The 26,747-nt window shown below is 30.5% G+C and overlaps 1 protein-coding gene across 1 annotated transcript; it reads left to right on the forward strand.

The window, feature by feature from the left end:
- The first annotated feature begins 3,561 nt into the window (after nt 1-3,561).
- LOC110638269 (probable LRR receptor-like serine/threonine-protein kinase At1g53430) lies at nt 3,562-12,183 on the forward strand. The gene is made up of 24 exons (XM_058136905.1): nt 3,562-3,723; nt 4,016-4,166; nt 4,247-4,321; nt 4,698-4,769; nt 4,923-4,994; nt 5,115-5,186; nt 5,295-5,366; nt 5,551-5,622; nt 5,733-5,804; nt 5,888-5,959; nt 6,118-6,189; nt 6,959-7,030; nt 7,569-7,640; nt 8,186-8,254; nt 8,350-8,430; nt 8,794-8,856; nt 9,068-9,123; nt 9,365-9,726; nt 9,814-10,138; nt 10,270-10,400; nt 10,523-10,874; nt 11,074-11,299; nt 11,459-11,603; nt 11,706-12,183. Exons 1-24 carry the CDS (start codon nt 3,597-3,599, stop codon nt 12,012-12,014), a joined length of 3,192 nt encoding a protein of 1,063 aa, XP_057992888.1. The 5' UTR covers nt 3,562-3,596; the 3' UTR covers nt 12,015-12,183.
- The last annotated feature ends 14,564 nt before the right edge of the window (nt 12,184-26,747 follow it).

Consider the following 26,747-nt stretch of genomic DNA (forward strand, 5'->3'; position numbering starts at 1 on the left):
TGGATTGGATGAGGGAGCTGAGCTCCCATTTATTTTTATGCTGATGAGTATGTGGAGGGTGAGCTGAGCTCCCAATTGAGTATTTAATGTGTTTACAGGTCGGGTGAGTCGAAAACTCCCCATTGAAAAGTCCATTTTATGGCTGGACTCTGTCCGTTTGATTTCTTGAATTTGGGCCCAAATGGGCCTTAGAGTTGGGTTAATGAACAGTTAGGCTTACTACGGGCCTCAGGGGCTTTAGGCTGGCCCAGGTCCTAGTGCGGGTCCGGCCCATAGGTTGGGTCGTGATAGAGATTATGGTTAAAATTGATATTTTATTCTCTGAGTCGAACGCTCACTCCTGTTCAATATTTTTCCAGGCCACAGGAGGATATTTTTGAGGTTAACCTGCTTTTCTCCCTCGCAGGTCATTTATTTATGTTTGTGTAATTCTATAAACTCTTAGAATTTCCGCATGTGTTAGAATGTTTATTTGATTTGGGTCTGTAAACTAAATTATTATTTTGGACCTGTAAACTTAATATTCTATGCATGTTTGATGGATTGGATGAGGGAGCTGAGCTCCCATTTATTTTTATGCTGATGAGTATGTGGAAGGTGAGCTGAGCTCCCCAATTGAGTATTGACTGTGTTTACAGGTCGGGTGAGTCAAAAACTCCCCGTTGGTAGGTCCATTTTATGGCCGGACTCTGTCCGGTTGGTTTCTTGAAATTGGGCCCAAATGGGCCTTAGATTTGGGCTAATGAATAGTTAAGGCTTACTACGGGCCTCGGGGGCTTTAGGCTGGCCCAGGTCCTAGTGCCGATCCGGCCCATAGGTTGGGTCGTGACAAGGCCCATCAATAGCACAGAGGTGATGGTTGATTTCTGCCTAGAGATTTGCCTGTTCTTGTACGCAATGTCTTATTAAGTTGTTGAAATCCAATGAAATTTGTTGCTTCAATTTGTTATTATATATTGTGACAGAATGCTCTAGGTGGGAATGATTGAACAACTATTTTAAAGAATGGATTGAATGAGGTAAATTTGTTTGCTGCTTTTATAGCTCAAGTAGTCTTTGAATAAACTAAGACTTTCTGATGTTTCAATTACTCCTTCTTACCTGTTAAGATATTAATTAAAGAATTTTTTTTTATTTAAACTCGAGTTGATTTATCTTAAATGTATAATATATAGATCTATGTAAAAATTTTCCTTCTATTTTAAAAAATTTTTATTCTAAGAATCTATTTAGTATTACTGTTAAATTTATTCTTGAGAAAATCATTTTTTCAAATATACTAGTTAAAGAATATTAAAAAATAAATTTTAGTTATAAAAATATTAAAATAATAAAATAAATTTTTTTAAACTATTTTTTTATAATATTTAAAATAATATTTTTATTTAAAAAAATAATGCCAAACAAATCTTAAGAGTATTTTTTGAAAAGCATAGTGAGGTTGTCGTCACAAGCGTGATTCTAGCTCATTGACGTCACGATGTTATTGGATGCAAGTCGTGCTTGGCTGTTTAGGAAGAAAGTGAAGAAATATTTTGAGTGAATTAAAGCTAATCATATTTCATTGCTCACTTTAAATCTGAAAGTTAATTTACGATTAAAAACACACCGATGAAAATTCAAATGTGGAAAATGGGATTATCTTGTCGGGCAATCGTGGCAAAGCCTGAGCCCATACAACTGGGGATTGTGCAGTGTTAATTATTGTGATTTAAATCAGACAAAATTAATTAGATATAATTTTATCTGAATAACGACATGAAAAATTAATGCAGTCATTAGTCAGGAATGATGATAGTTGAGATATTGATAAAAATTATTTTATTTAAATTTTAATTTAATTAATAACATTAATATTTAAATTTAATTAAAATTTATTCAGATAAAATCGGATACCAAAGGAAAAAGTACTTTAACATCTATTGCGTTTTGTTCATTCAATTATTTACTAGTGGGAATACCACTGGAGAGAATATATATATATATAAAAACCTCGAACAAAAAAGATGGCAGCTCATGTGACACACATGCAACTTAAAAAACAAAAAGCTGAACTCAATGATTTACTCATTTGTTTCTATTAAAAAAAATGCAAAACTTTTCTTTCTATATTACTGAATAGATTGCCAAGCACTTGCATGTGAAAATTATTAAGGAAAATGCTAAATTATGACAATATTTATATAAGAGTTATATAATTAATGATTATAATATAATCATTATATAAGATAATTTTATTATAAAATTTCTCCATGAAATACCATATAAAATTTATTACATAGCACAATTTAATTAATAAACTTATATTTTGAAACAAAATAGATTTCAAAATGAAAAAAAAAAAACCTTTGTACTTTTTCACAATTACAACTCAAATTAAAAATTTTTATAACTACGCATTGTTAGTGACAACTTTTATTAGTGGCTAACAACTAATACTAACATTAAAATATAATTAATCTGTAAGCCAAAGTATAGGGTGTGATTCTTTGAAAAAAAAATATAGGGTTTAATTAATTGCAGTAATTTTTTAGTTCAAAGGGTAATTGTAAAAAATAATAACGTTCATATTTTTTTACCATTTCCACGGCTATAATTTTTGTAATAGAATAGGCCTATGCGACAGAAAGAGTTAAATGTTCTCGTTAATTTGTAATTATTATATTAAAATAATTTAATTTTAGTTTAAAAAACTCTATATTTAAGATTAATAACCACTATATCCAAACCTTAAAATTAATTTGATGAAATTTGAATTTTGTTAAAAAAAAAAAGAAAAAAGTAGTTTATAGTCAATTTATTTTATTGTGATAACAAAATAAATAAATAAACAATTTTAACATTCTAAAATTTGTATTTTGCTCCTACAATTTTAAGAATTGAATACAGTTGCTCCTAATTTTAATAGTTATATTGCCATGGATTTTCTAGATGTTGGATTTGACTGGATTGAAGGTCTCCTAAAACTCAAAAAACAAGTGAGGGCTAGTGGTAGTTAATAACCACTCTTACGCTCAAGTCAGTAATTAAATTATGAATTGAGTATTCAATATGATAAAAGTGATAGTGTTTTGTTTGCATACCTGTTTCTAAAATTTTACGTGATTGGGATGAAATTTTAGTCAGATTTTTACTAATTTTCTATTTAAATTGTAACGGTAATTATCCTCAGATTATACTAGGAATTATGAGTGATTGGTGATGTGTTCTTCATTTGGTCCGAATTCAAAGATAGTGTCGATCTCTTCGATTTATCCGATCTCACAAAACAAGTTGAAATGCTCTCAGAAATCTCCTCAGAGCTGATGGGTGAGCTCTGTCCGGTTCTAAGCTCAAATAGGTGAGTTATAACCGAGTCGATTTATTAGCCTTTTATATCAAATAGTTTAGCTTTTTCTAATCATATCACATCTCTTTCAGTATACTATTGCATTTCACATGTATAATTATTATTTAAAAAAAAAAAGAAAGTAAAGAAGAAAATGAAAGGCATTATTATTATTTTTTTGGCATGAGTCCTCAATTATTATCTTGTCTATTTATATGTGAGAGCTGTATAGAATTGCTTGGAAGGGGTAATTAAACTACAAAAGAGAATGGTTCTTGCTAAGGTTGTTTCCTTCCTCATCCTTCTTCTTTGTCTGTTTGGATCTGGGAATTCGGATGGAACGTTGTGTGACGATGTATCTGGGAATTCGGATGGAACGTTGTGTGACGATGAAGGTACTGAACTACTGATGGTCTATTCGATTTTTCTGCATTATTTTCCATTATCTTTAGGCTTTGAATATAAACACATGATAAATAGCAGAATACAGAGCAAAAATTTAAAGCCAAAAAGCCTATATAATAATAATAATAATTATTATTATTATTATTATAACGATCGATAAAGTCCTGAAACCATTTATAAGTCAAGGCTAGTTTTCACACTCCCTCAACATTGACATAGAATCTTGATTTTCCTTTTCATCTCTGGCTATTTGTGCTAATGTTGAAGTAAATCATTTTGCAGTGACTGCCCTTAACGCGGTGATATATAAATTGGGATTGGTGCCGACACCAACCGTTTCAACCGATTATTGTGCGCTGTATTCTGGTCGCCGTGCTTTCAGTATTTACATTGAATGCAACTGTAACGGAACAACTTGTCACATCACACAAATGTATGTTACTTTTTTTTTAATTTTATTAAATTTTTTTATAACATAAACAAAATAATTTTCTTTTGGCTTCTGGGTTGCAGAAGGACGGACAGCATAGATTTGAGTGGTGGAGGTATCCATGAAATGATCTCTAAACTCAAGTGCCTGAAGTCGCTGTGAGTATTTTATTCTTTTATATATTCTCAAATTCGTGAAACTTTGCTAAAATAAAATCTCTGTATTTTTTTTTTCTTTTGACTTAAATTGAGACTTAAAATCTAAGTCTATCTTTATTGAAGCGCACACATATTCTACTTTATTATAATATAATAGAAAAATAAAATAAGTATTTCTCTCAAATTTAAGCCTCATTTCATTCAAAATGGAGTAATTTCATTTGATTTTTTTAAGAAATTACTTTATAAAGAGATCTGACATGTTAGATGATGGCCATCTCTTATATGAATATGTGTGCACTGAAGCATTCGTGCACTTGTTGTTTATGGTCATTAATTCTGAATGATAATATACTAATAATTGTTGTATCATCAGAGATCTTGGAAGCAATCAATTGTCTGGTTCCATACCAGCTACCATAGGAGACTTGCAATATCTAGAAACACTGTAAGTCTATTGTCAATAAAATCTTTAAGCATATCAATTTTTAGTGATTGAAAATTTTGAAAGTAAAGTTTTTTGTAATATTGAATAGCTTCCTAAATTTGGGACTCAGTCCTTTTGCCTAAAGAGGACTCTCTTGTTTTCCCAACTTAACAGCAATTTGTACAAGAACTTACTCACAGGCCCAATACCTCCATCTTTAGGGAAATTGTCATCCCTCAAAGAGCTGTAAGTATCAGTCTCCTAAGTCATCAATTAATGAAATTCTGGTTGATTAATTATACAATTTTTTATTAATTTTTTGAAATTTTTAAATCATTTACAATTTGTTTTTTATTTTTATTTCAGTAGATTGTACAGGAACATGCTGTCAAATGAAATCCCTAAACAATTGAGCAACCTCTCTAAGCTGGAGACATTGTATAACCTCATCTAAATCTGCTTTCTTTACTAGTTTGCATGTTCTATTCATTTTGTTTTTGATAATTTTTCTTTTTTTTTTTTTCATTTTTAATTTGGTCTAAATAGGAGATTGGAACAAAATCAGCTCAGCGGTCATATTCCACCGGAGCTTGGAAACTTATTAAGCCTTAAGCAACTGTAAGTAAATCAATAATTTTGTAGGATTTTAAATCTCATTTAAATATTTTTATTTTATTTTATTTCATTATTAAAATTTGATTTAAAATGATTATTGGCTTCATTAGTCTATTAAACTTTATCTAATCAAGTATTTTTGTATATATAAAATTTATGCTGAAGTCAGCTTTGTTGATTTAATTAGAACATTGGATGAGAATCAACTGATCGGTACTCTTCCACCAGAACTTGGAAAGTTGGGATATCTTGTGGATTTGTAAGTTGATGACAAAGACAAAAAAAAAAAAAAAAATTGAAATGAAACAATTAATGTTTAAATTATAAAACATATATAAAGATACAAGAATGATTTTGTTATTGATGCAGTGATGTAAGGTCCAACTATCTAACTGGGGAATTGAACCAAAGTTTTGCAGGACTTCAGAATCTCCAATTTTTGTAAGCAAACTATGGGGTCTCTCTTTAATTATGTATGTATTATATATAATTTTTATTAAAGGGAAGTTTTCTGGTAAATGCAGTAAAGTGGCTGGGAACAATTTGACTGGTCGAATACCCAACTATATAGCAAAATGGACTGCACTCATTTACTTGTAAGCATATATATATATATATATATATATATATATATATATATATATATATATATATATATATATATATATATATATATATATATAAAGTAAAATTAGCACTAGTAACAATGGATTGCAAAATAATGTAACATAATGGATGATTGTGGAAATGGCAGGAATCTCATGGGAAATCAATTCGAAGGAGAGCTGCCTCGTGAAATTTTTAACATGAAAAGTCTTCAATATTTGTAAGTACAGTTCCATGCCATCTTCCATATATATGTTCTACATTTCTTCTGGGCTAATGGCCAATTAAATACTATATTTTGCATTTGTTAATTATATTTGACGTTTCAGTTTTATTAATTTAGTTTATATATATATATATTATTTCGTTTTAATTCACTATGAAAAAAATTATGGTATTAACGACGGATTGACAAATTCGTCATTAAATATATTACTAATAGGTTAATAAAGAATCAGCGACAGATTTATCACTTGTTAAAATTCATTAGCGACGAGATTTTTAACAACGAATGTAATCCATTACTAATTCATAATTAATTAAAAAAGTAACTTTTAACGACGGATTTTAGTTCGTCGCTGAAACTATGATTACTATATTACAACAAATCCATTATGAATCAATATTTCTACGACAAAATTTTAATTCGTCGCTATATCCATCTCTGAAACTTGTATTTTCCTCTGGTAATTCTGTATTCAATAAATTTAAATCATGTGTAATTGTTGATGTGATAATATAGCGTGCAAAGTAATTATTAATGTCATGAAAAATAATAGTAGAATATCCATAAAAATTACTATATCTAAATTTAATTATTATTTTCAATATTTTTTAAATTTAATTAAAATTTATTATAAATTATTCAAAACTCATCCCAACTGATTAATACATATTGCTAATTTAAATAATACATATGTATGGTGGCTTTAAAAGCAATACGTATACATCTTGTTTCAATATTTCTAAAATTTTATTTTTTGCCGCAGGTTGGTTAGTGACCTCAGCAACACCAGTTTCTCTTTCCCAAAAGAAGCAAAACTGTCATCCATATATCTTTTGTGAGTGCTTTGTTTCTTATCGCACATAATTCATTCTAAATTACATAAAATAAAAACAATTTTAAAATCAAGATGGAAAATTATTTTTATCAACTATATATTAATTATATTGCATAGTATTGTACAAATTACATATATACATACACATGTAAAATCTTTTATTATTTTCTACTCTTTTAGAATTCATTATTTAAATAATTATTTATTATTATGAGTTATATAGATGTAATAAATATGATTCAACAATAAATTAATATTCAAATTGTGAATAAGTTGTTGACATATAAATAAATAAATTTACAACTATAATTTTATTATATATATATTATTATAAGTTGAATATTTAATTAAATAAAAACAATTAATTTTGTAATTAATTTTTACAATCGACTGAAATCGGTTAGTTATAATTTTTAATAAAAAGGTATTTGAATGATATTATCTAGTGTTATGATTTTTTACTTCAAACAAAAATTTATGTTCACATTCATTTTAATTATATATATCCATCCAAAGTGAACTCTTGTTTTTTTTCCAGGGTATTGAGGAATTGCTCAATTAATGGTCCAATCCCAGAATATATTGGTAATTGGTTATCACTGGATCACCTGTGAGTTCATTTCCTCTTTGTCAATATTTATACAAAATAAATTTTTGGATATGTAATATCTCCTTGCAATTATATATATTTAAAATTAAAAAAAAAAGATAAAAAAACTTTTCAATAAATTATACACTTACTTCCTTAGCAGATATAATTATCTTATACTTTTCATTTGTCAAAAAATTTTTACTTACACCTGATTTATCATAAATTTAAAATATATACATATGAGACTCACATATTTAATAAGTGAATTCTACCATACGTCCTGTATATTGAATCTATGATAAATCAGGTTTAAGTAAGAAAAATCCTTATTTATATGTCTCTTATTTATTATTGCAAAAATGTTATCAATATTTTAATTTTGCACATATAGGTACTTCGTGTGGGCTTGTGCTCTGTATTTTTCATATGTTTTTATCAATTTATACATGTTATATTAATTATATAGACTATTTCTGATGGATATAATAATTAAGGACTATCTACAAGTAATTAATCAACTTTCTCTCTTTTGATTTTATTATTTACATTTTTTTTCCCTTCAGTGACTTGAGCTTTAACAACTTAGCTGGTGGGATTCCTGAATCATTCAAGAATCTAACATTAACAAAATTGTACGTTACTAAATCTATCATATTGAATAATTTTCATATCGTAAATATTTCAAACTATTGATTAGATATGTTATTGATTGATGGATTTTACTTAGGTTTCTGAACAGGAACAGGCTTACTGAAATACTTCCTCCCTGGATTTTCGATACCGTGTATAATTTTTCGGAAAGTACACTGTATGTTCCCATGATCTAATTAACGTTTCTTTATAATTATTTTTTTTAGAAATATATTTTTACGAAAATATATTACTTACTGTCTAGATGTATAAATTACACAATATAAAGTAATTTTTTTCTTATTTTTTTTTTATTGTAATTAAGAGTAAAATTTTCAGTCTCTTACTAATAATTAAATTTAAAATTATTTTTTTCTCATGCCATTGTCACATTGGTTTAAAATAGAGATTTTGTATTAAATATAAAACTTTATCATTTGTGGAAAAAAATATGCACTTTATGTCATTGGCTTATACCATGCATGTAAATACGTAAGTTGTCCTATCCTATTATGCCAAATTGCCAATTGTTATGATGTAGGGACTTGACGTATAACAATTTTTCAAAGATTGAAAAACCAAAAAATCTTCTGCAAGAGCTAAACATGTAAGCAATTTTTTTTTCCTACTTGTCTTTTTATATTGTTCCTTGTATCATAATTAATTCTTAAATTTCAACTAATTATCATTTTTTTTTAACTTGTTTTGCGTGTTGCTGCTGTGTGCTTAACTAGCGAGCCAAACTGGTACAGTAATATACTCTTTATTTAGTGTTAAAAATAATATGCCATGAATGATTACTTACAAATTTGCTTTTTGGTTTTTTCTAGGAATGATATATTTGCAGTGAGAGATTGTCAGGGCAAAAAGTGTAAGATTATCTGATAAACATTGAAAATCGTCATTACGTATTTGACCCTTTCAATAATTTAAAAGTGATTTAAGATTTCATTTTCGATTTCTGTGGTAATCTCTTCTTCTTCTTCTTCTTTTCCCACTTATTATTCTCATATATATTAGAAATCAAATTGCAACCTTAAGCATTTAGGTTCCACATAGATCTACAATAAATAATCCAAAAAGGGATTATACAGATGATCATTCCTTTGCAGACAATTCCCTGTTCATCAATTGTGGCGGTCCAAATTTAACAGTTGATGGGAATGAATACGACGGAGATCTTTCCATGACAAACTTTGCTAAAGATCCAAAAGGAAAGTGGGCGTATACATGTTCTGGCGATTTCTGGTCAACAACTAGCAATTCAAGTGATTACCATAAAAACATGACATGTGGAGTTTCTGAGAATTCTTTATACAGAACAGGTCGTCTTTGCCCTGTTGCTTTGTCATACTATGCGTTCTGTTTACAAGATGACCTGTACAATGTCACACTTCACTTTGCTGAAACTGTTTATACAAAGGAAGAAGATTATAGTATTATGGGAAAACGTGTTTTCGATGTGTATATTCAGGTAATTAATTTCTCTTTTAAGAACATTATTAGTTTAATTATATATCATCATAATTTTAAGCGAAGACCTACTTGTTTTAAATCACAGGGGAAGAGACAGCGAAAGGATTTTGACATAAAGAGATGGAGTGGGGGTCCAAATCAAGAACAGCCTGAAGTGTTTCCTTATACAAATGTGGAAGGCAATTTATTGCAGATACATTTATATTGGGCTGGCAAAGGATCTCTGGACAACCCACCTGCTCTTAATGGCCCACTTTTGTCAGCCATTTCTGTGATTCCAAGTAACCCTCCCAGTCCCAGGAAGAAATTAACTCCTGGGCAAATAGCAGGGATTACACTGGGCTCTGTTTTCACGCCCTTGCTTCTATTGGCTTTCCTCTGGAGATGGCTGCGAAACAAGGAGTTGGACGGTGAGATTATATGTTGCATAAAAAAAAAATAAAAATCATTTTGCATGATTTTATGATCTTGCATGGAGAATTATTGCTGCAATAGTGCAAGTTATGGATTAATTTACTCTTTTTTTTTCTCCTTTGAATAGAAATAATAAAAATAAATGTTCAAGGCAAAGTTGTCACCGTCACTCTCAGGCAGGTCATAAATGCTACTGGAAATTTTAACCCTAAGGCGAGGATTAGTGATTATGATGGACGTTTTGGAGAAGCATACAAGGTCAAAATTCTCTTATTTCTTGGTATTTAATTTGAGGGGGGAAAAAAAAGAATTCCATATAGCTCTTTCCAATTTCTAATGAAACAAATTTATAGTATTACATCAGTTCTTTGTGGATACAGGCTGAGTTGAAAGATCCGCAAATTATATTAGTGGTGAAAAGAATCTCTTCAAAATTTGAGAAGAAACCAAATGTTAAAATGCAAAAGGAAATTTTGAAACAGCAAAAGGAAAATTTGGAACAGCGCAAGGAAAAAGGAATTTCGAAACAGCAAAAGGAAGAGGAAATTTTGAAACAGCAAAAGGAAGAGGAAATTTTGAAACGGCAAAAGGAAGAAACACAAAAGGAAATTTTCAACTTGACAATTTATAGGCATGACAATCTTGTTCAATTACATCATCGCAGCTCTAAAGAAGGCCTGCATCTGCTAATATATGAATACATGGAAGGCTCGCTTCATCAATCCTTGTTTGGTAAGAGCTCTACGTGATTCCTTTCTGGCTATAGATTTCCGCTCAATATTAGGGAGTTTCTTTTCTTTCATTTCAGTAACTCAGTTTTTTAGTTTGGAATTCCTTCTAAATTGTTTATAGATATGGGATTTTATACTGACATAAATAAATAATCATTTTTAAGTTGATGATCATGAGAATTACTTGCTTGGATTTGCAGAATCTGAAACAAAACCAGTTTGGAAAGACAGATTAAATATCTGCCTGGGAATAGCAAAAGGTTTGAAGTATCTACATGAAGAAAATAAATTCAAAATTGTCCACGGGAATGTAACATCCAAAAATATCATGCTTGGTAAAAATTATACAGCTAAATTATCAGATTTTGGGCTGGCTGTGCTTTATGATGATGAGCCATTCTTGACCCTGGAAAGAAGACAGGATCTGTAAGTTGTCAGTTGGCAAGTTGGCGTATCAAATGTGCTTTACATGAGAAAGTGTACTAAATATTATAACCTATTATTAAACTCTTTAACTATGATTATGGACTTTATAATGTGTCACCACAACTTGATTTTGGACTAATCATGAATCTTTTATTATAGAGTTACCATGGCACCTGAATGTGCATATAAGCCCATAGCCATCGAAGCTGATGTTTATAGTTTTGGGCATGTCATGCTTGAACTTGTCAGTGGAAAACCCAGTGTACAATCAAGACCAAATGAGGATGTATTTTTGATGAACACTGTAAGTGAACTTTACAGATCATGCTCTCTAAATTTTTTATTATTATTATTATTATTATTATGATATGATTAGTTAGCTAGCTAATAATGATTGTGATTGCAGGCTGGTTCTTTAAAGAAACAGGGGAGGATTTTGGATTTGGTGGATGGTGATTCGCCAATGACAAGTGATGATAAGGACGAAGCCAAGAAAATTATAGAGTTGGCCATGAAATGCTTTAACATCGTTCCTGAAAATAGGCCTAAAATGTCTGAAATTGTTATTGAGCTTGAAGAAGTCAAGAATTGCTTGAAACCCATCCCAGAAAGTAGGTCTACAATGTCTAAAATTGTTGGTGAACTTGAAGAAACCATTCCAACGGAGGAGGAGACAGAATCCATACAAGAAAGTAGTTCCATGGTTGATTCTTAATTATTCCTTAGCAAATTTGGAGGTTGTTTTGTGCATATTTGAGTGCATAATCCAATGTGTATATCTTTTATATTGTTTGTGATTAGATGTGAGTAATATTTGGAAAACTTATTATCATGTCTGTGAATATTTTAGTGATTTGGCAATGTGGTAATTAACCTATTTACCTGTATAATTTGTTGCACATAGGGCTGAGTAGTTTTAGGTATGAATCGAAAAATCAAATCAAATCGAATTAATTCGATTTGATTAGTTTGGCTTTTAATTTAATTAGTTTGATTCAATTTTAAGTTTTTAATGATTTCAGTTATTTAATTCAGTTTATTTATTCTCATAAAAAAAAAATCAATCAAATCGAAATCCTAAACTATGTCATTTCAAGCATCTATTTATATTATCATAAATTGAATCTCTAAATCCTATTTCTCTTTTCCTTGGAGACACTTTGGTCACTAGCAATCGTCCTTCCTAATCTTGCTCTTTTTTTTTTTTTTCTTCTTCTTCGCACTCTTTGATCTTTCTAAATATAAAGGTTAAAGCTACATGTAATTTCTGTTTTTGGTCTTCATCACATTGTTCTCTTTGATCACTGCACCACGTCACTGATGCTCACCTTGACACATCAAACAAAGACCCAAACACATCCTCATCTTGACACCGTCCACAAGATTATTTGCCCATGCTCGCTTTGATGCCATCAGATATGGAGACCTATAAACTGTAATTTTTCAATGATTTTTGTTAGTGTTGTTGATTGAATTTGTTGATGTTGTTGATTTAATTTGTTGAGAATTTGAGCTAGGAGGAATTTGGGATTGAGGCAGGGGAATTGAACGACACCGTTCGGGGCTGGAAATTCAGGATTTTTTCAAACTGATGGTTTTGAATTAAATCAAACCAAATTGATTTAATTTAATTCTCTTAATTTGGTTTGATTTTAATTGAAATTTTACATTAAATTAGTTATTCGGTTTTCTAATTTTAGTTCAGAATTAAACTGACCAAATGCTATCTTCTAATTATATATATTATTGTCATTTCTATTTTTAAAATTTTATGATTTTAAAAATAATTTTAATATCACTATTAAATTTTAAAAAATTATTATGAATGCGTGTTGCTAAATTGAAACATGGGATCCGAATTGACTTCAAACATGAAATTGTAAGAATAATTTAGAAATCTAGTCAAAAAATAATTAAAAAAATGTATCAAACACTAAAAAGTTAAAATTAGTTGTTGGATGCTTTTAGGTCGAAGCCCTCAAGCGAACGCTTACTGAGAGTTTATTCGCTAAAATCTATGTAGATAAATGTATGAATAGAGGATAAATTTTTTAAATTGAAAAAAATATTTTATAAATATTAATTAATTATATAAATTAAAATTTTAATTTTTATAATTTTTTTTATTAAAAATAGAATTTACATAAATTCTTTTATAATTTTAATTTAGAATTAAAAATCCTAAACTCCTTTAAAAAAAAAATTAGAAATCCTAAACCAATAATAATCCCCAAAAACTCTGCAACCAATTTATTAAACTGTTTCATTAACAATCCATCAGTCCCATGATATAAGCATACTTATTTTATCTTGAGAATAAAATCAGAGCCATAATAGAGATAATAATCTTACACATCTCAATTCCATTTAAAAGTATATAGTCAAAACAATAATAAAATTATTAATTAACATATACTTATAATTTAATATGAGGTGAAATTAGGATTAATTTATTAAAATTAATTAGAACTCATTTAAAATTTTAAATAAATAAAAATCCAATTAAATTAGTGACTAAATAAAATTTAATGAATGATTTAATAATTAAATGTCAATAAATTAATAAATTATTTAAAATTACATGCAAGGTAAATAAAATCCAAGTTGACTAGGTTGAATAAAAAGGGCTAGTTTTTGACAGATATATGGTATAAATAATACATTATTAACTTAAATCAATTAAACATTTCATTAAACTCTTTTGAGTTAATTCTATTTTATATGAGGGAAGGGAAGAATTTATAAATTGGCAATAATATTTCTTAGTAAATATTAATCAATATTAATAATATAAATTAAAAATTTTGAACTATAGTAACAAATTAGCAAAAATTTCATTGAAAAAAAATATTTATTATGATGCAATAAAAAAATTTATTTTCTAATTAAGGCTTTGTCTCTTTAATTTAAAAATATTTTCTAACATTTGGAATACTCTAAGAAACAGAAAATATTTTCTTAATCAAAGAAATATTAAATCATTTTTAAAGAAAATGACTTCCGTTTTTTCAAAAGTGAAAGAGATTTTTCATTTTATAATCTTTGATAATTTAATTAAATATGAAAATATTTATACATATATAAAATAAACACATATCATTAATTTAATATTATAATTAAATAATAAAAAATATTTTCATGAAAAATAAAAAATATTTTCTATATATAAATTATTTTTCGTGAAACAAACGGAACCTAAGTTATATAAGTATTTACAAAATTTAAATTTGAATTGTATATTTAATATATATATATATAAGTGGGAGAAAAAATAATAGGATTACAAAAATACCCTTAATTTTTTATGTTATTTACAATATTGCTACTCAAATTTTAAACCTTAGCTAATGTTGTTAATAAAATAAATATAAAAAAAATTAACCTTAAATTAATTTGAAGAGAAATTAAACTGAAGCTTATCTTTTGATTAATGGCCTTGAGTGGTTTTTCACTTTCTTTAGTGTGTCTATGTAAGGAGGATGGCTTCAAAGTGCTAACATACGCACAACACACACACATACACGTATGGGTGACCTTTGAATGGATAAAAATATCTTTAATTTTTATATTATTTATAATATTGAAATTTTAACATAATAAAAAAGTAATTAAATGAAAAAAAATAAAAACTAAGAAACACATTACTAATGTTAAAAAAAGATAAAATTCAATACAAATAGTATTTTAATTTAATTATAATATAAAATATACTAATAAAAAAAATTAAATACTCCTAAAATTTTTAATCCCTAAACAATGCATTAGACTAGAGAGGAAAATCAATATTAAAACAATATGAAATTATGATGCAAATAGTTTTTTAATTTAATTATAATATATAAATATTTTAATAAAATAATAAATAATCCCAAATTTTTTATTCCCGATCGAACTAGTAGACTAGAGAGGAAAACCATAATCACCACTACCTAGAAAAAGAGCATCATGATATTTTTGATATATTTAGAAATATAGAAACACAGAGTTATTCAAATGAAAATCTAATATCGTTCATCTATCATTTATATTATAAAATAATTATTAAGTTACAACTAAATTATTTATTTAAACATTTTTAATTATTTATATCAAATTTTAAATTAGATTTTAACTATAAATATTTACAATAAACATAAATCTTTTTACTTGAATATTATACGATGAAAAGCAAATTCTTTTTTTATTTGAATTGAAATTAAACAATTGTGTTTATAAGTATGATATTTAATTAAATATATTCTATTTTAATTTGAATTTATTGTTATTTATAATACTGCTTCTATTTGGTTTACCTATAGTCTCATATTTAATTTTTTTATTATTTATATTATATTATAAAAAATAAATTTTAATTACAAATTTTTATAATAAACATAAATCATTTTGTCACGACCCAAATTATGGGCTGGACCGGCATTAGGGTCTGGGCCAGCCTAAAGCCCCCAAGGCCCGTAATAAGCCTAACTATTTCTTAACCCAATCCTAAGGCCCATATTGAGTCCAATTTCAAGAAATCAATCGGATTGAGTCCAGCCATAACATGGACCACCCAACGGGGAGTTTTTAACTCACCCGACCTCTAAGCACAATATATATCAATTTGGAGAGCTCAGCTCACCCTCCACATATTCATCATGTCATAAATCAAATGGGAGCTCAGCTCTCTCATCCAATCCAATCATACATGCATTTAATAGATTTACATATCTAATATGGCATTATATCACAGACCCAAATCAAATAAAATACTTCTAATACATGCGGAGTTCTAGAATTTAGTAAAATTATATAAAACACAACACATATTACTAAATGACCTGCGAAGGAGAGAGGCAAGTTAAAATTCAATAAGAAATCTCCTGTATCCTGAAAAAATAAGGTGAAGAGGAGTGAGCGCTCAACTCAGAGAGTAAAATACTAATTTTAAGTATAATTTCTATAACTATCTAAGGCTAGTGCCCCCCTAAGGGATGGAATGCAACACCTTCAAAGATTTTATACAAGTCACATCACAGATAATAAGAAAGTAATTTGGAGCACTCACATACCCATATAATATTAAATCAATATATATATATGGGAGCTGATCCCTTAAACAGCTCTCTTAAATCAAAACTCTGCCAGTGAGTACATCTCAAGTCGGATTTTCTCTTAATAGTTCAAATGCGAGGGCTAGCGAGATCAACTCGAGCCATGCCTACCCTGTCTTAACCACAATAGGATCGGGTCTCAGCGAGTCAAGCTCTAGCCGCGTCTACCCATCCTGCCCATATCCAATATCACCACACAGACACACTACATACACACACAGCTCCAAATTACCATAAAACAACATTCATATTTATTTCATCAATTAAAAATGCAATATATATAGTGTCTAGTACTTAACTACGTAAATATATATTTATAAATAATGCATGGGCATGCCTTGAATATGTATAGTATTGAAATTATAATTAAAATCAATATTTTACTCACATACATAAATCGAGATCACTGTGGTGGCTAGGCAGAGGAAGAAGGCTGTCCTGACTCACTTGACAATTACATTATAATTATTTAATATAATTGACTCAATGCAAGTTTAAAAAGAGCTAAAGACACCATAAGTTGTGTTGAAAATCCGATAGAGTTCCCCCTATACCTAGGACCTACCCAATCTGTAAAAGGGCTCAAAAATACACTTTTATATCCACAAGTCAGACAACCATATCTCAATCACATCACCTGGCCCTTTCTGGGCCCATCCAAATAGTCAACCACCATGATTTTGGAAAATTATAGTTTAGTCCCTACAATTAATCCTTTTGCAAAAACTACCTAAATGAACTTTAAAAATTCTAAAATTTTGCCACGCAGTTCTTAGCAATATTACTAAGCTAATACAAAAGGAATTATAATTTTCTAACCACCCACAAATATTTTATGGATTTTTAATCTAAACCCGAAACTAAATAATTAAGGAAACTTAGGGTTTAGGCTTACCTATGCCAATTTTGATACTGGAAACCTATATGAGACGTCTGACAATGGTGGGAACCCGAAACTAAATAATTAAGGAAACTTAGGGTTTAGGCTTACCTATGCTAATTTTGATACTGGAAACGTATATGAGACGTCTGACAATGGTGGGGTGACAATGGTGGGGTGACCCAATTCTGAAGTAGCTTTGGCTGCCTGTCTATCCGGCTCGAAAATGCAGACCTGATCGATAGTCGAATTTCCTCGAATTGAATGTACCTACTTGAAGCCCATAACACGGGGGTTAGTCTATAATTTTTACATAATTTATTAAGCTCATTTAATATCCAGAAAAATATTGTGAAATTCTGTGAGACTCACCAAAAAATGGTGTCAAAAAATTTTGAAATAAGTATTGCCGTGAAGCTCTCGTCGAGGGTATCACTCTAGTACTCTCAGATTTTTCATGGAGTTCACGGTTTGCGAGAAATTTAGCCCAAAAATCAAAATAGGATAAAACTTCTTGGGCAAAAATTTGACAAACCGCTCAATGGATTTGGGTGTTATTGGTGTCTATGGAAAGCTCTCAAGGTGTAGATGAGGTTTGGGACAAGACCTGATCCAATTGGTAGCCGGATCGGCCAGAATCGGCCCTGGAAGTTGGAACGTCGTGCATGCGCGTGCTAGGGAGAGTTTGGAGCGACTTTTTGGTGGCTTGGAGCGTCGGCCGGTGAGCTGGGACGGCTAAGGTGGTGCACCAATGATCAGGGAGTGCTGGGGTGGTGGTTGGCCGGCGAAGGGAGGAGGGAGGAGAGAGAAAATGAGGGAGAGAGGGAGGAGGTCAGTGAAGGAGCGGAAGCATGAAAATTGTTAGATTATAACATTGAATTCAAAAATTTTCTTCTAGGGTCTCATGCATGCAACATTCATTATATACCTAATTGATTTCAATGTTCAATTGCATATTAAAACACTTTTAATATGTATTAGGATCTACATTTGCCATTTAAGATTTTTTGAATTAACAAATTAATTCATTAGAACCCTAGATTAAAAGAATAACATGTGCACTAACTTTTTGATGCACTGTAGATGTAATTGGTGCTTTTGGGAAGCACCTAGGACCCCAATTGTTGTCCCTCTAGCTTGTCCACACCAAGATCACCAATGGGCAGCCCCTAAATCAGCTTCTCAAGCATTTCCAACCAATTGTAATTTAGGTTTTTGCCTTTAGAGAGGTTGTAGATGTATATAGGACACTAAAAATAATTTCTAGCAATTTTAATTCAAAGAATCTTGGATCATTCTCTTTGAATTGATGAGAGAAGATGAAGAAAGGAGAGAGAGCTATGGGTGGCGGCACACTTGAGAGAAAATGAGAAGAGTGGCTCATTTTTATTTTCTCATAATATCACTTTATATAATTAGGTCATCAGTTAAAACCCTTGCCACATGTCATCACCTGATTGCATCTTAATATTAATTGACCTAATCACATTAAGCCAAGTGTCAAAGCTAGATTTAATCTTGACTTTGATCACCTTGCATGATCGGAAGACAAATGGCAAACTTATATGGTGCCATGTGTCACCATCTCATGGTGCCACATGTCACCCTGTGAAATGACCAAATTACCCTTGTGTTTGAATTTTGAGTTCTCATTCCAAAATAATTATTTCTCCTCTTCTAATCAATTTATATCAAATATAAATTAATTAATTAATCTCTATTAATTAATTTCTCATAATTAAATTCATATTTAAATACTTTAAATATAATTTTAACTTATACTATACATCAAATAACCTAGATTTGATTTTAAGCCATGCTAGGGATTTTGCAATCTTATTGCAAACCAAACATATTTAATTAATCAATTAAACTCTTTAATTAATCAATTAAATCATATTTTGCTTGGTGATTATCTTGTGTATGTGTGTGACTTACTAGGCTCATCACTAATTGGCAATGAGATATGATATTAACTCTTAATATCATTAGAACTCTTTCTTACTATAAATGATTTCTCTAAATCATTTTAGGCATCTCATAGACCATGGTTGACACCTAGCATAGCATGCCATGGCCACCCAATCAGTAACAAGGAATACCTTTAAATGAACCTAAAATCATATATTACCATGCACTAGAATCTTTCTGTTACAAAATCTCAATTCGAGCTGGAGTCATGGTTTATGTCAAACTCCATTTGCTATGAATATTATGTTCTCTTTTAATTCCAATTCTTGATTAAAAAGATTTTCTCATCAGAAACTCTTTTCTGATTAAATCTATCTGTCCTGGCCAGGAACTTGAAACATCAAAAATAATTAAATGAACATAGGATTTTATCCCTATTTACTTAGGGTAACAGATTCCATCTTGATCAACACCTACCTCCATATTTAACTAGTAGGAGCCAATACATGCCCATGTAACCATACACAGTGCAAGTATGAAAGCAATATCAAACTCAAACCGCCTATATACAAGATAAATGTGCTATCACAGGTCAAAAGATTATATGCACTGATATGATTTATGACAATGCATTGACAAGAGTAAACTCCATGTGCTTATCATAAATGTCACTGGTTCGACCTACTTATCATGCATAAGTGCCTATCATGTTTGTTATATGGCATGAGACTCACCATTCCATCTTATTTACATCTCATATAAATACCTTAGGAACAAACATGATTACAATCTTTCTGGATAAGTCATGTCCTTATTGTGAAGTATCCTCGATTGTGAACCAATTTATGATACTTTGTGCTAGAAATGCTATCACTCATATTCTTAACAACTTAAGAATTGAATTTCTAACAAAATATCAATGGACCTTTTCTATTACACATAAATACATTATGTAAACGGAAAAGTGAAAATGCCTTTTTATTAATAAAACATGTACAATATACATACTAAATGATATGTTCTAGGGCATACTACTAACAATCTCCCACTAGCACTAGAGCCATTCATTACAGTATCTCAAACTCATCTTCTCAAGATGTCAGTCTAACTGAGCTTGTGACATTGCCTTAGTGAATGGATCAGCTGAATTTTTAGCTAATGCTATTTTTCTGCATGGCTATATCGCCTTGCCCAACTATCTCTCTGATAATGTGGTAGCTCCTTTCTATGTGTTTGGATTTCTGGTGAGACCGGGTTTCCTTAGCCTGTATGGTTGCTCTATTATTATCATAGTAGAGTGGAACTGCTGACTCAATGTAAGGAACTACTGCAAGTTATGTCACTAGCTTTTTTATCAAAATAGCTTCCTTTGCAGCATCTAATGTAGCAATATACTCAGCCTCTGTAGTAGAATCTGCAGTCGTATTTTATTTGAAACTCTTCCAACTGACTGCACATTTATTACAAATGAACACATACCCAGAGGTAGACTTTCTATCATCGATATTTGATTGGAAATCAGAATCAGTATAACCATCCAATTGCAATTCACCACCTCCATAAATCAATAATAAATCTTTAGTTATTTTCAAGTACTTAAGGATATTCTTGACATCTATCCAGTGTTTCAAACCTAGATTGGATTGAAATCTGCTAGTCAAACTAACAGCATATACGATATTCGACCTAGTACACAATATTGCATACATAAAACTTCCAATAGCCAAAGCATATGGAATCCTGGCCATTTTATCTCTTTCTTCAGGTGTTTTTGGAGACATCTCTTTAGAAAGGTGGATACCATGTCTCACCGGTAATAATCCTCTCTTGGAATCAAGCATGTTAAACCTCTTTAACACCTTTTTCAAGTATAGACTTTGGGATAAACCAATTATTCTTTTCGCTCTATCTCTATAGATGCGAATCCCAAGAATATAGGTTGCCTCCCCTAAGTCTTTCATGGAGAATGTATTTAACAACTATACATTTACAACTGTCAACATACCTGTGTCATTACCCATCAACAAAATGTCATCCACATATAAGACAAGAAAAGTGATAGCACTATCACTAACCTTCTTATGTATACATGGCTCATCCTTATTTTTGATAAAACCAAATGACTTAATGGCTTCATTAAAGCGGATGTTCCAACTCCTCGAAGCTTGTTTCAACTCATAAATAGATCGCTTTAGCTTGCATACTTTGGAACCATCTTGAGATTCAAAACCCCTAGGTCGTTCCATGAAAATGTTTTCTTCAATTTATACATTGAGAAAAGTTGTTTTAACATCCATCTACCAAATTTCATAATCATAGTATGCAGCTATCGGTAATAGAATCCTAATTGATTTAAGCATGGCAACAGGCGAGAAAATCTCTTCATAGTCGATTCCTTGCCTTTGGCGAAACTCTTTCGCTACTAGCCTTGCTTTATAGGTCTCTACCTTTCCATCAGAACCAATTTTCTTCTTAAAAACCTATTTGTTTCCTATAGGTACAATACCTTCAGGTGGGTCAACAAGATCTCAAACTTGATTCTTATACATAGAATCAATTTCGGATTTCATAGCATCTATCCATTTTGAAGAGTCTATATCTGATATAGCTTTTTTATAGGTAAGTAGATCATCTCCACGATCTACTTCTTCATGAGTAAACAACTCTTGTTATTCTTCATGAAGAAAACTATATCTCACTGGTGGGTGAGATATCCTAGTTGATCTGCGATGAACAGCTGTAGATGTTTCATCAATAGGTGTAGGTTGACTAGATGGATCTATATCCATCTGATCTATTGGTTGATTAGAATTCTCCAATTCTAACTCTATTTGCCTTCCTTTGCCTCCTTTTTGAACAAACTGTTGTTTAAGAAATGTGACATCTCTACTTACCATAACCTTTTGTGATATAGGTAAATAAAAATAATATCCAAAACTCTCTTTTGGATATCCAACAAATCGATATTTTTCTGATCTGATTTCCAATTTATCAGTGTTCAGCTTTTTGATATAAGCTGGACAACCCCAAATCTTAACATGCTTAAGACTTGATTTTCTTCCATGCCATATCTCATAAGGTGTGGAAGATACTGATTTTGATGGAATCCTATTCAGAATATGCAAAGCTGAGTCTAATGCAAATCCCCAAAATGAGATTGACATATCAGTATAGCTCATCATGCTACGTACCATATCTAATAGGATACGATTTCTCTTTTCAGATACACTATTCAGCTGTGGCGTTCTTGGAGGAGTCAGCTGGGAAACAATGTCATGCTCTTTCAAGTATTCATCAAATTCAGTACTCAAGTATTCACCTTCACGATCTGATTGAAGAGCTTTAATACTTTTTCCTGTTTGATTTTCTACTTCAGTTTTAAATTCTTTGAACTTTTCAAAGGATTCATGTTTGTATTTCATCAAATATAAATACCCAAACCTTGATTTATCATCAGTAAAGGTAATAAAGTAATGAAAACCACCTGTAGCCATTTCTTTAAATGGACCACATACATCACTATGTATTAGCTCCAAAATATTTTCAGCTCTTAGCCATTGTCTAACAAAGGGTGATCTAGTCATTTTGCCCTGAAGGCAGGATTCACAAGTTGGAGTAGGTTCAGAACCCAATGAGGATAGAATCTCCATTTTCTTCAGTTTTGTAATCATATCTTCTGCAACATGACCTAACCTTAAGTGCTAAATATATTTTGAACTTGAGTTAATTTTAAAACTTTTCTGAGGATTTAATCCAAAATCGTTTAGAGTGGAGAAAGCAAATCCATATAGCCGACCCCAAATTTTTGGGATAAAGGCTTAGTTGAATTGAGTTGATTTTCATCATGGCATTGCATTCTTTTAGATTGCTTGCATTCATTTTGTGTTTTTCATTATTATCCAAATAATAAAGACCATCATGCATATAACCTGAGCCAATATATTTATTTCCAAAATAAATATTGTAAACATCATCTGTGAACTGAAATTCATAACCATTTATAGTCAAACTATATATAGAAATGATGTTCTTAAAAGTATCCGGTACATATAAGATATTATTCAAACACAAAACATGCTCAGACATATAAAAAGATTTAGATCCTATGGCTAAAGATTCAACAGTTGAGCCATCGCCAATCCAGAGTCTAACATCTCGAGAACGCAAGCTGCTACTGTTTGCTAGTTCCTGCATATCATAAGAAATGTGAGAACTGACACCAGTATCTAAAACACAAGCTGTAGATGAACTATAAGCATCATCAACATCTAAATAACAAGATATAGGCATACCTTTTGAAAGTGTATCCTTCTTGTCCTTTAGAGAAGCAATATACTCTGAGCAGTTCCTTTTCCAGTGCCCATCCTTTTGGCAGTGGAAACACTTTCCTTTGCTTCCATCAGCTTTGGTCATCCCTTTCTGTTTAGCTATCTTCTTGGAAGGACCAGGAATTTGAGGTTTCTTTTTTTTATTGCCCTTCTTCTTGTTGGACTTTCTAGTAGAAGAAGATGCAATCAAAGCTACCTCTTTCCCTTTATTGCCCGACATATTCTTTTGGGCAATAACTAGCATGTTAAGTAGACCAGCCAAGGTGTATTCCTGCTTAGTCATATGAAAATTTGTCATAAAATTCCCAAATGACTCAGGAAGGGACTGAATAATCAAATCCGTTTGCAGTTGGAAATTCATGTTAAAGTCAAGATGTTCCAGCTGCTAAATAAGTCGAATCATCTTGTGGACATTATCCCCAACATTTTGTCCCTCAGACATTCTCATGCGAAATAGCTGCCCAGATATCTCATACCTGGCATTCCTGCTATGTTCACCATATAACTCTTATAGGTGAAGGAGGATCTCACTGCATATTGCATGTTCTCGTGTTGCTTCTGTAACTTATTACTCATAGAAGCAAGCATGTAACACTTGGCTCTCATATCATGCTCCTTCCACTTGTCCAAAGTTTCATGTTCCTCTTGAGTGGCCTCTGGAGGTAAGGGACCAGGAACCTGTGAGTCTAGAACATATCCTATATGTTCAAGGTTCAGGACAAGTTTCAAATTTCTTAGCCAATAAAAAAGATTAGGTCCTGTCAACCTATTGTGATCAAGTATGCTCGCAAGGATATTGGATGGTGGTAGTAGTGGTGTGCTCATTATTATCAGAAAATTAACTGCAGAAAATAACCAGATTAATTAGTAAATGTATAATGTATTTAACCAAAATGATTATGGTCTTTTAATCAAATTGGTTATCTCACTAACTTAACGAATCCTACACTTCCAAAGTAGAAAACGAAAATCCTAGTTGGATGGATTTCTAGTGGATGATTAAATTCTTATAATCTTATTGATCATCCTCAGGCACATCCATTATGAATGAGCGGAAGCATGAAAAATAAAAGTTTAGATCATTGAATTCAAAAATTTTTCTTCTAGGGTCACATGCATCATGCAAGATTCATTTTTATCTATTTGATTTCAATGATAAACAGCATATTAAAACACTTTTAATATATTTTTGGACCTACATTTGCCATTTAAGATTTTAGAATTAACAGATTAATTCATTAGAACCCTATATTAGATCAAGAATAAGTGCACTAACCTTTTGATGCACTGCAGTTGTGTTTGGCACCTTTGGGATGCGCCTAGGACAGCAGATGTTGTCCTTTTAGCTTGTCCACACCAAGATCACTAATGACAGCCCCTTGAACGGCTTCTCAAGCCTTTCTAATTAATTAAAAATTCAGGTTTTGCCTTTAGAGGTGTTATAGATGCATACAGGACACTAGAAACGATTTCTAGTATTTTTAATTTAAGAGAATGTTGGCAATTCTCTTTGAATTGATGAGAGATGAAGAAGATGAGAGGGGAAAGGCTCATAGGTGGTAGCGCCAAAGAGAGAATGAGCAGATTGTATTTTTTCTTTTCATTATTTCCCTTATATAGCTAGGTCATCACTTAAAACTCTTGCCACATGTCACCTTCTGATTAGCTTTTAGTTTAATTGACCCAATCACATTGTGTCAAGTGTCAAATTAAGATTTAATCTTATCTTTGATCATCTTACATGATTAAAAGACAATTGGCAAGCTTATATGTAGTGCTATGTGTCACCATCTCATGGTGCCACATGTCACCTTGTGAAATGACCAAAATACTCTTGTTTCTTAATTTTGAGTTCTCAACCCAAAATAATTATTTTCCTTCTTCTAATCAATTTATATCAAATATAAATTAATTAATTAATCTCTATTAATTAATTTCTCATAATTAAATTCATATTTAAACACTTTAAATATAAATTTAACTTATACTATACATCCATTAACCTAGATTTGGTTTCAAGCCATGCTAGGGACTTTACAATCTAATTGCAAACAAAACCTATTTAATTAATCAATTAAACTATTTAATTAGTTAATTAAATCATATTTAATTTGGTGATTACTTGTGTATGTGTGTGACTTACTAGGCTCATCACTAATTGGCAATGAGACATGATATCAACTCTTAATATCATCAGAACTCTTTCTTATTATAAATGATTTCTCTAAATCATTTTATGCACCTCATAGACCATGATTAACACCAAGCATAGCATGCCATGGTTACCCAATTAATAATAAAGTTTACCTTAAATGAACCTATAATCATATGTTACCATGCACTAGAATCTCTCTGTTACAAAATCCCAATTCGAGCTGGAGTCATGTTTTATGTCAAACCCCATTTGCCATGAATATTATGTTCTCTTTTAATTTCAGTTATTGATTAAAAAGATTTTTTAATCAGAAACTCTTTTCTGATTAAATATATCTGTCATGGCTAGGAACTTGAAACATCAAGAATAATTAAATGAACATAGAATTTTATCCTTATTTACTTAGGATAACAGATTCCATCTTGATTAACACCTACCTCTATATATAACTAGTAGGAGCAAACACATGCCCATATACCTATACATAGTACAAGTATGAAAGTAGTATCAAACTCAAACCACCTATATACAAATAGGGGTGTGCAAACGGTCGATTCGATTTCGAACAAAACCGAATCGATAAAATTGAAAATCAAAAATTAAAAATTGTAAAAACTGAACCAAATCGATTAATAAAAGAAAATCGAACCGATAAATATCGGTTCGGTTCAGTTTTAAACCGATCAAACTGAAATTTATAAAATTTTATATTTTTAACATTAAATCTAAATAATAAAACACAAAAAAATAGAAATCAAAACTAAAAAATCTTAAGGTTCGGTTCAGTTTTCTTTGATTTCAATTCGGTTCGATTCGATTTGGTTCGATTTTCTTTGATTTCCTATATATATTAATAATTTTGGTTCGGTTTAGTTCAATTTTTTAATGAAAATAATCGAACCGAACCGATTAATCGAAATTATCAAAATTATAAATCAAACTGAACCAATTGAATTTTAAAATCGAACCGATTGAACCGAATTGAATCGGTTTAGTTCGGTTTAAACCGAAAACTGCTCTCCCCTATATACAAGATAATTGTGCTATCTCAGATTTAAAGATTATATGCACTGATATGATTTAT

This window comes from Hevea brasiliensis, chromosome 15, assembly GCF_030052815.1.
Source record: "Hevea brasiliensis isolate MT/VB/25A 57/8 chromosome 15, ASM3005281v1, whole genome shotgun sequence".
NCBI classification, from domain to species: Eukaryota; Viridiplantae; Streptophyta; class Magnoliopsida; order Malpighiales; family Euphorbiaceae; genus Hevea; species Hevea brasiliensis.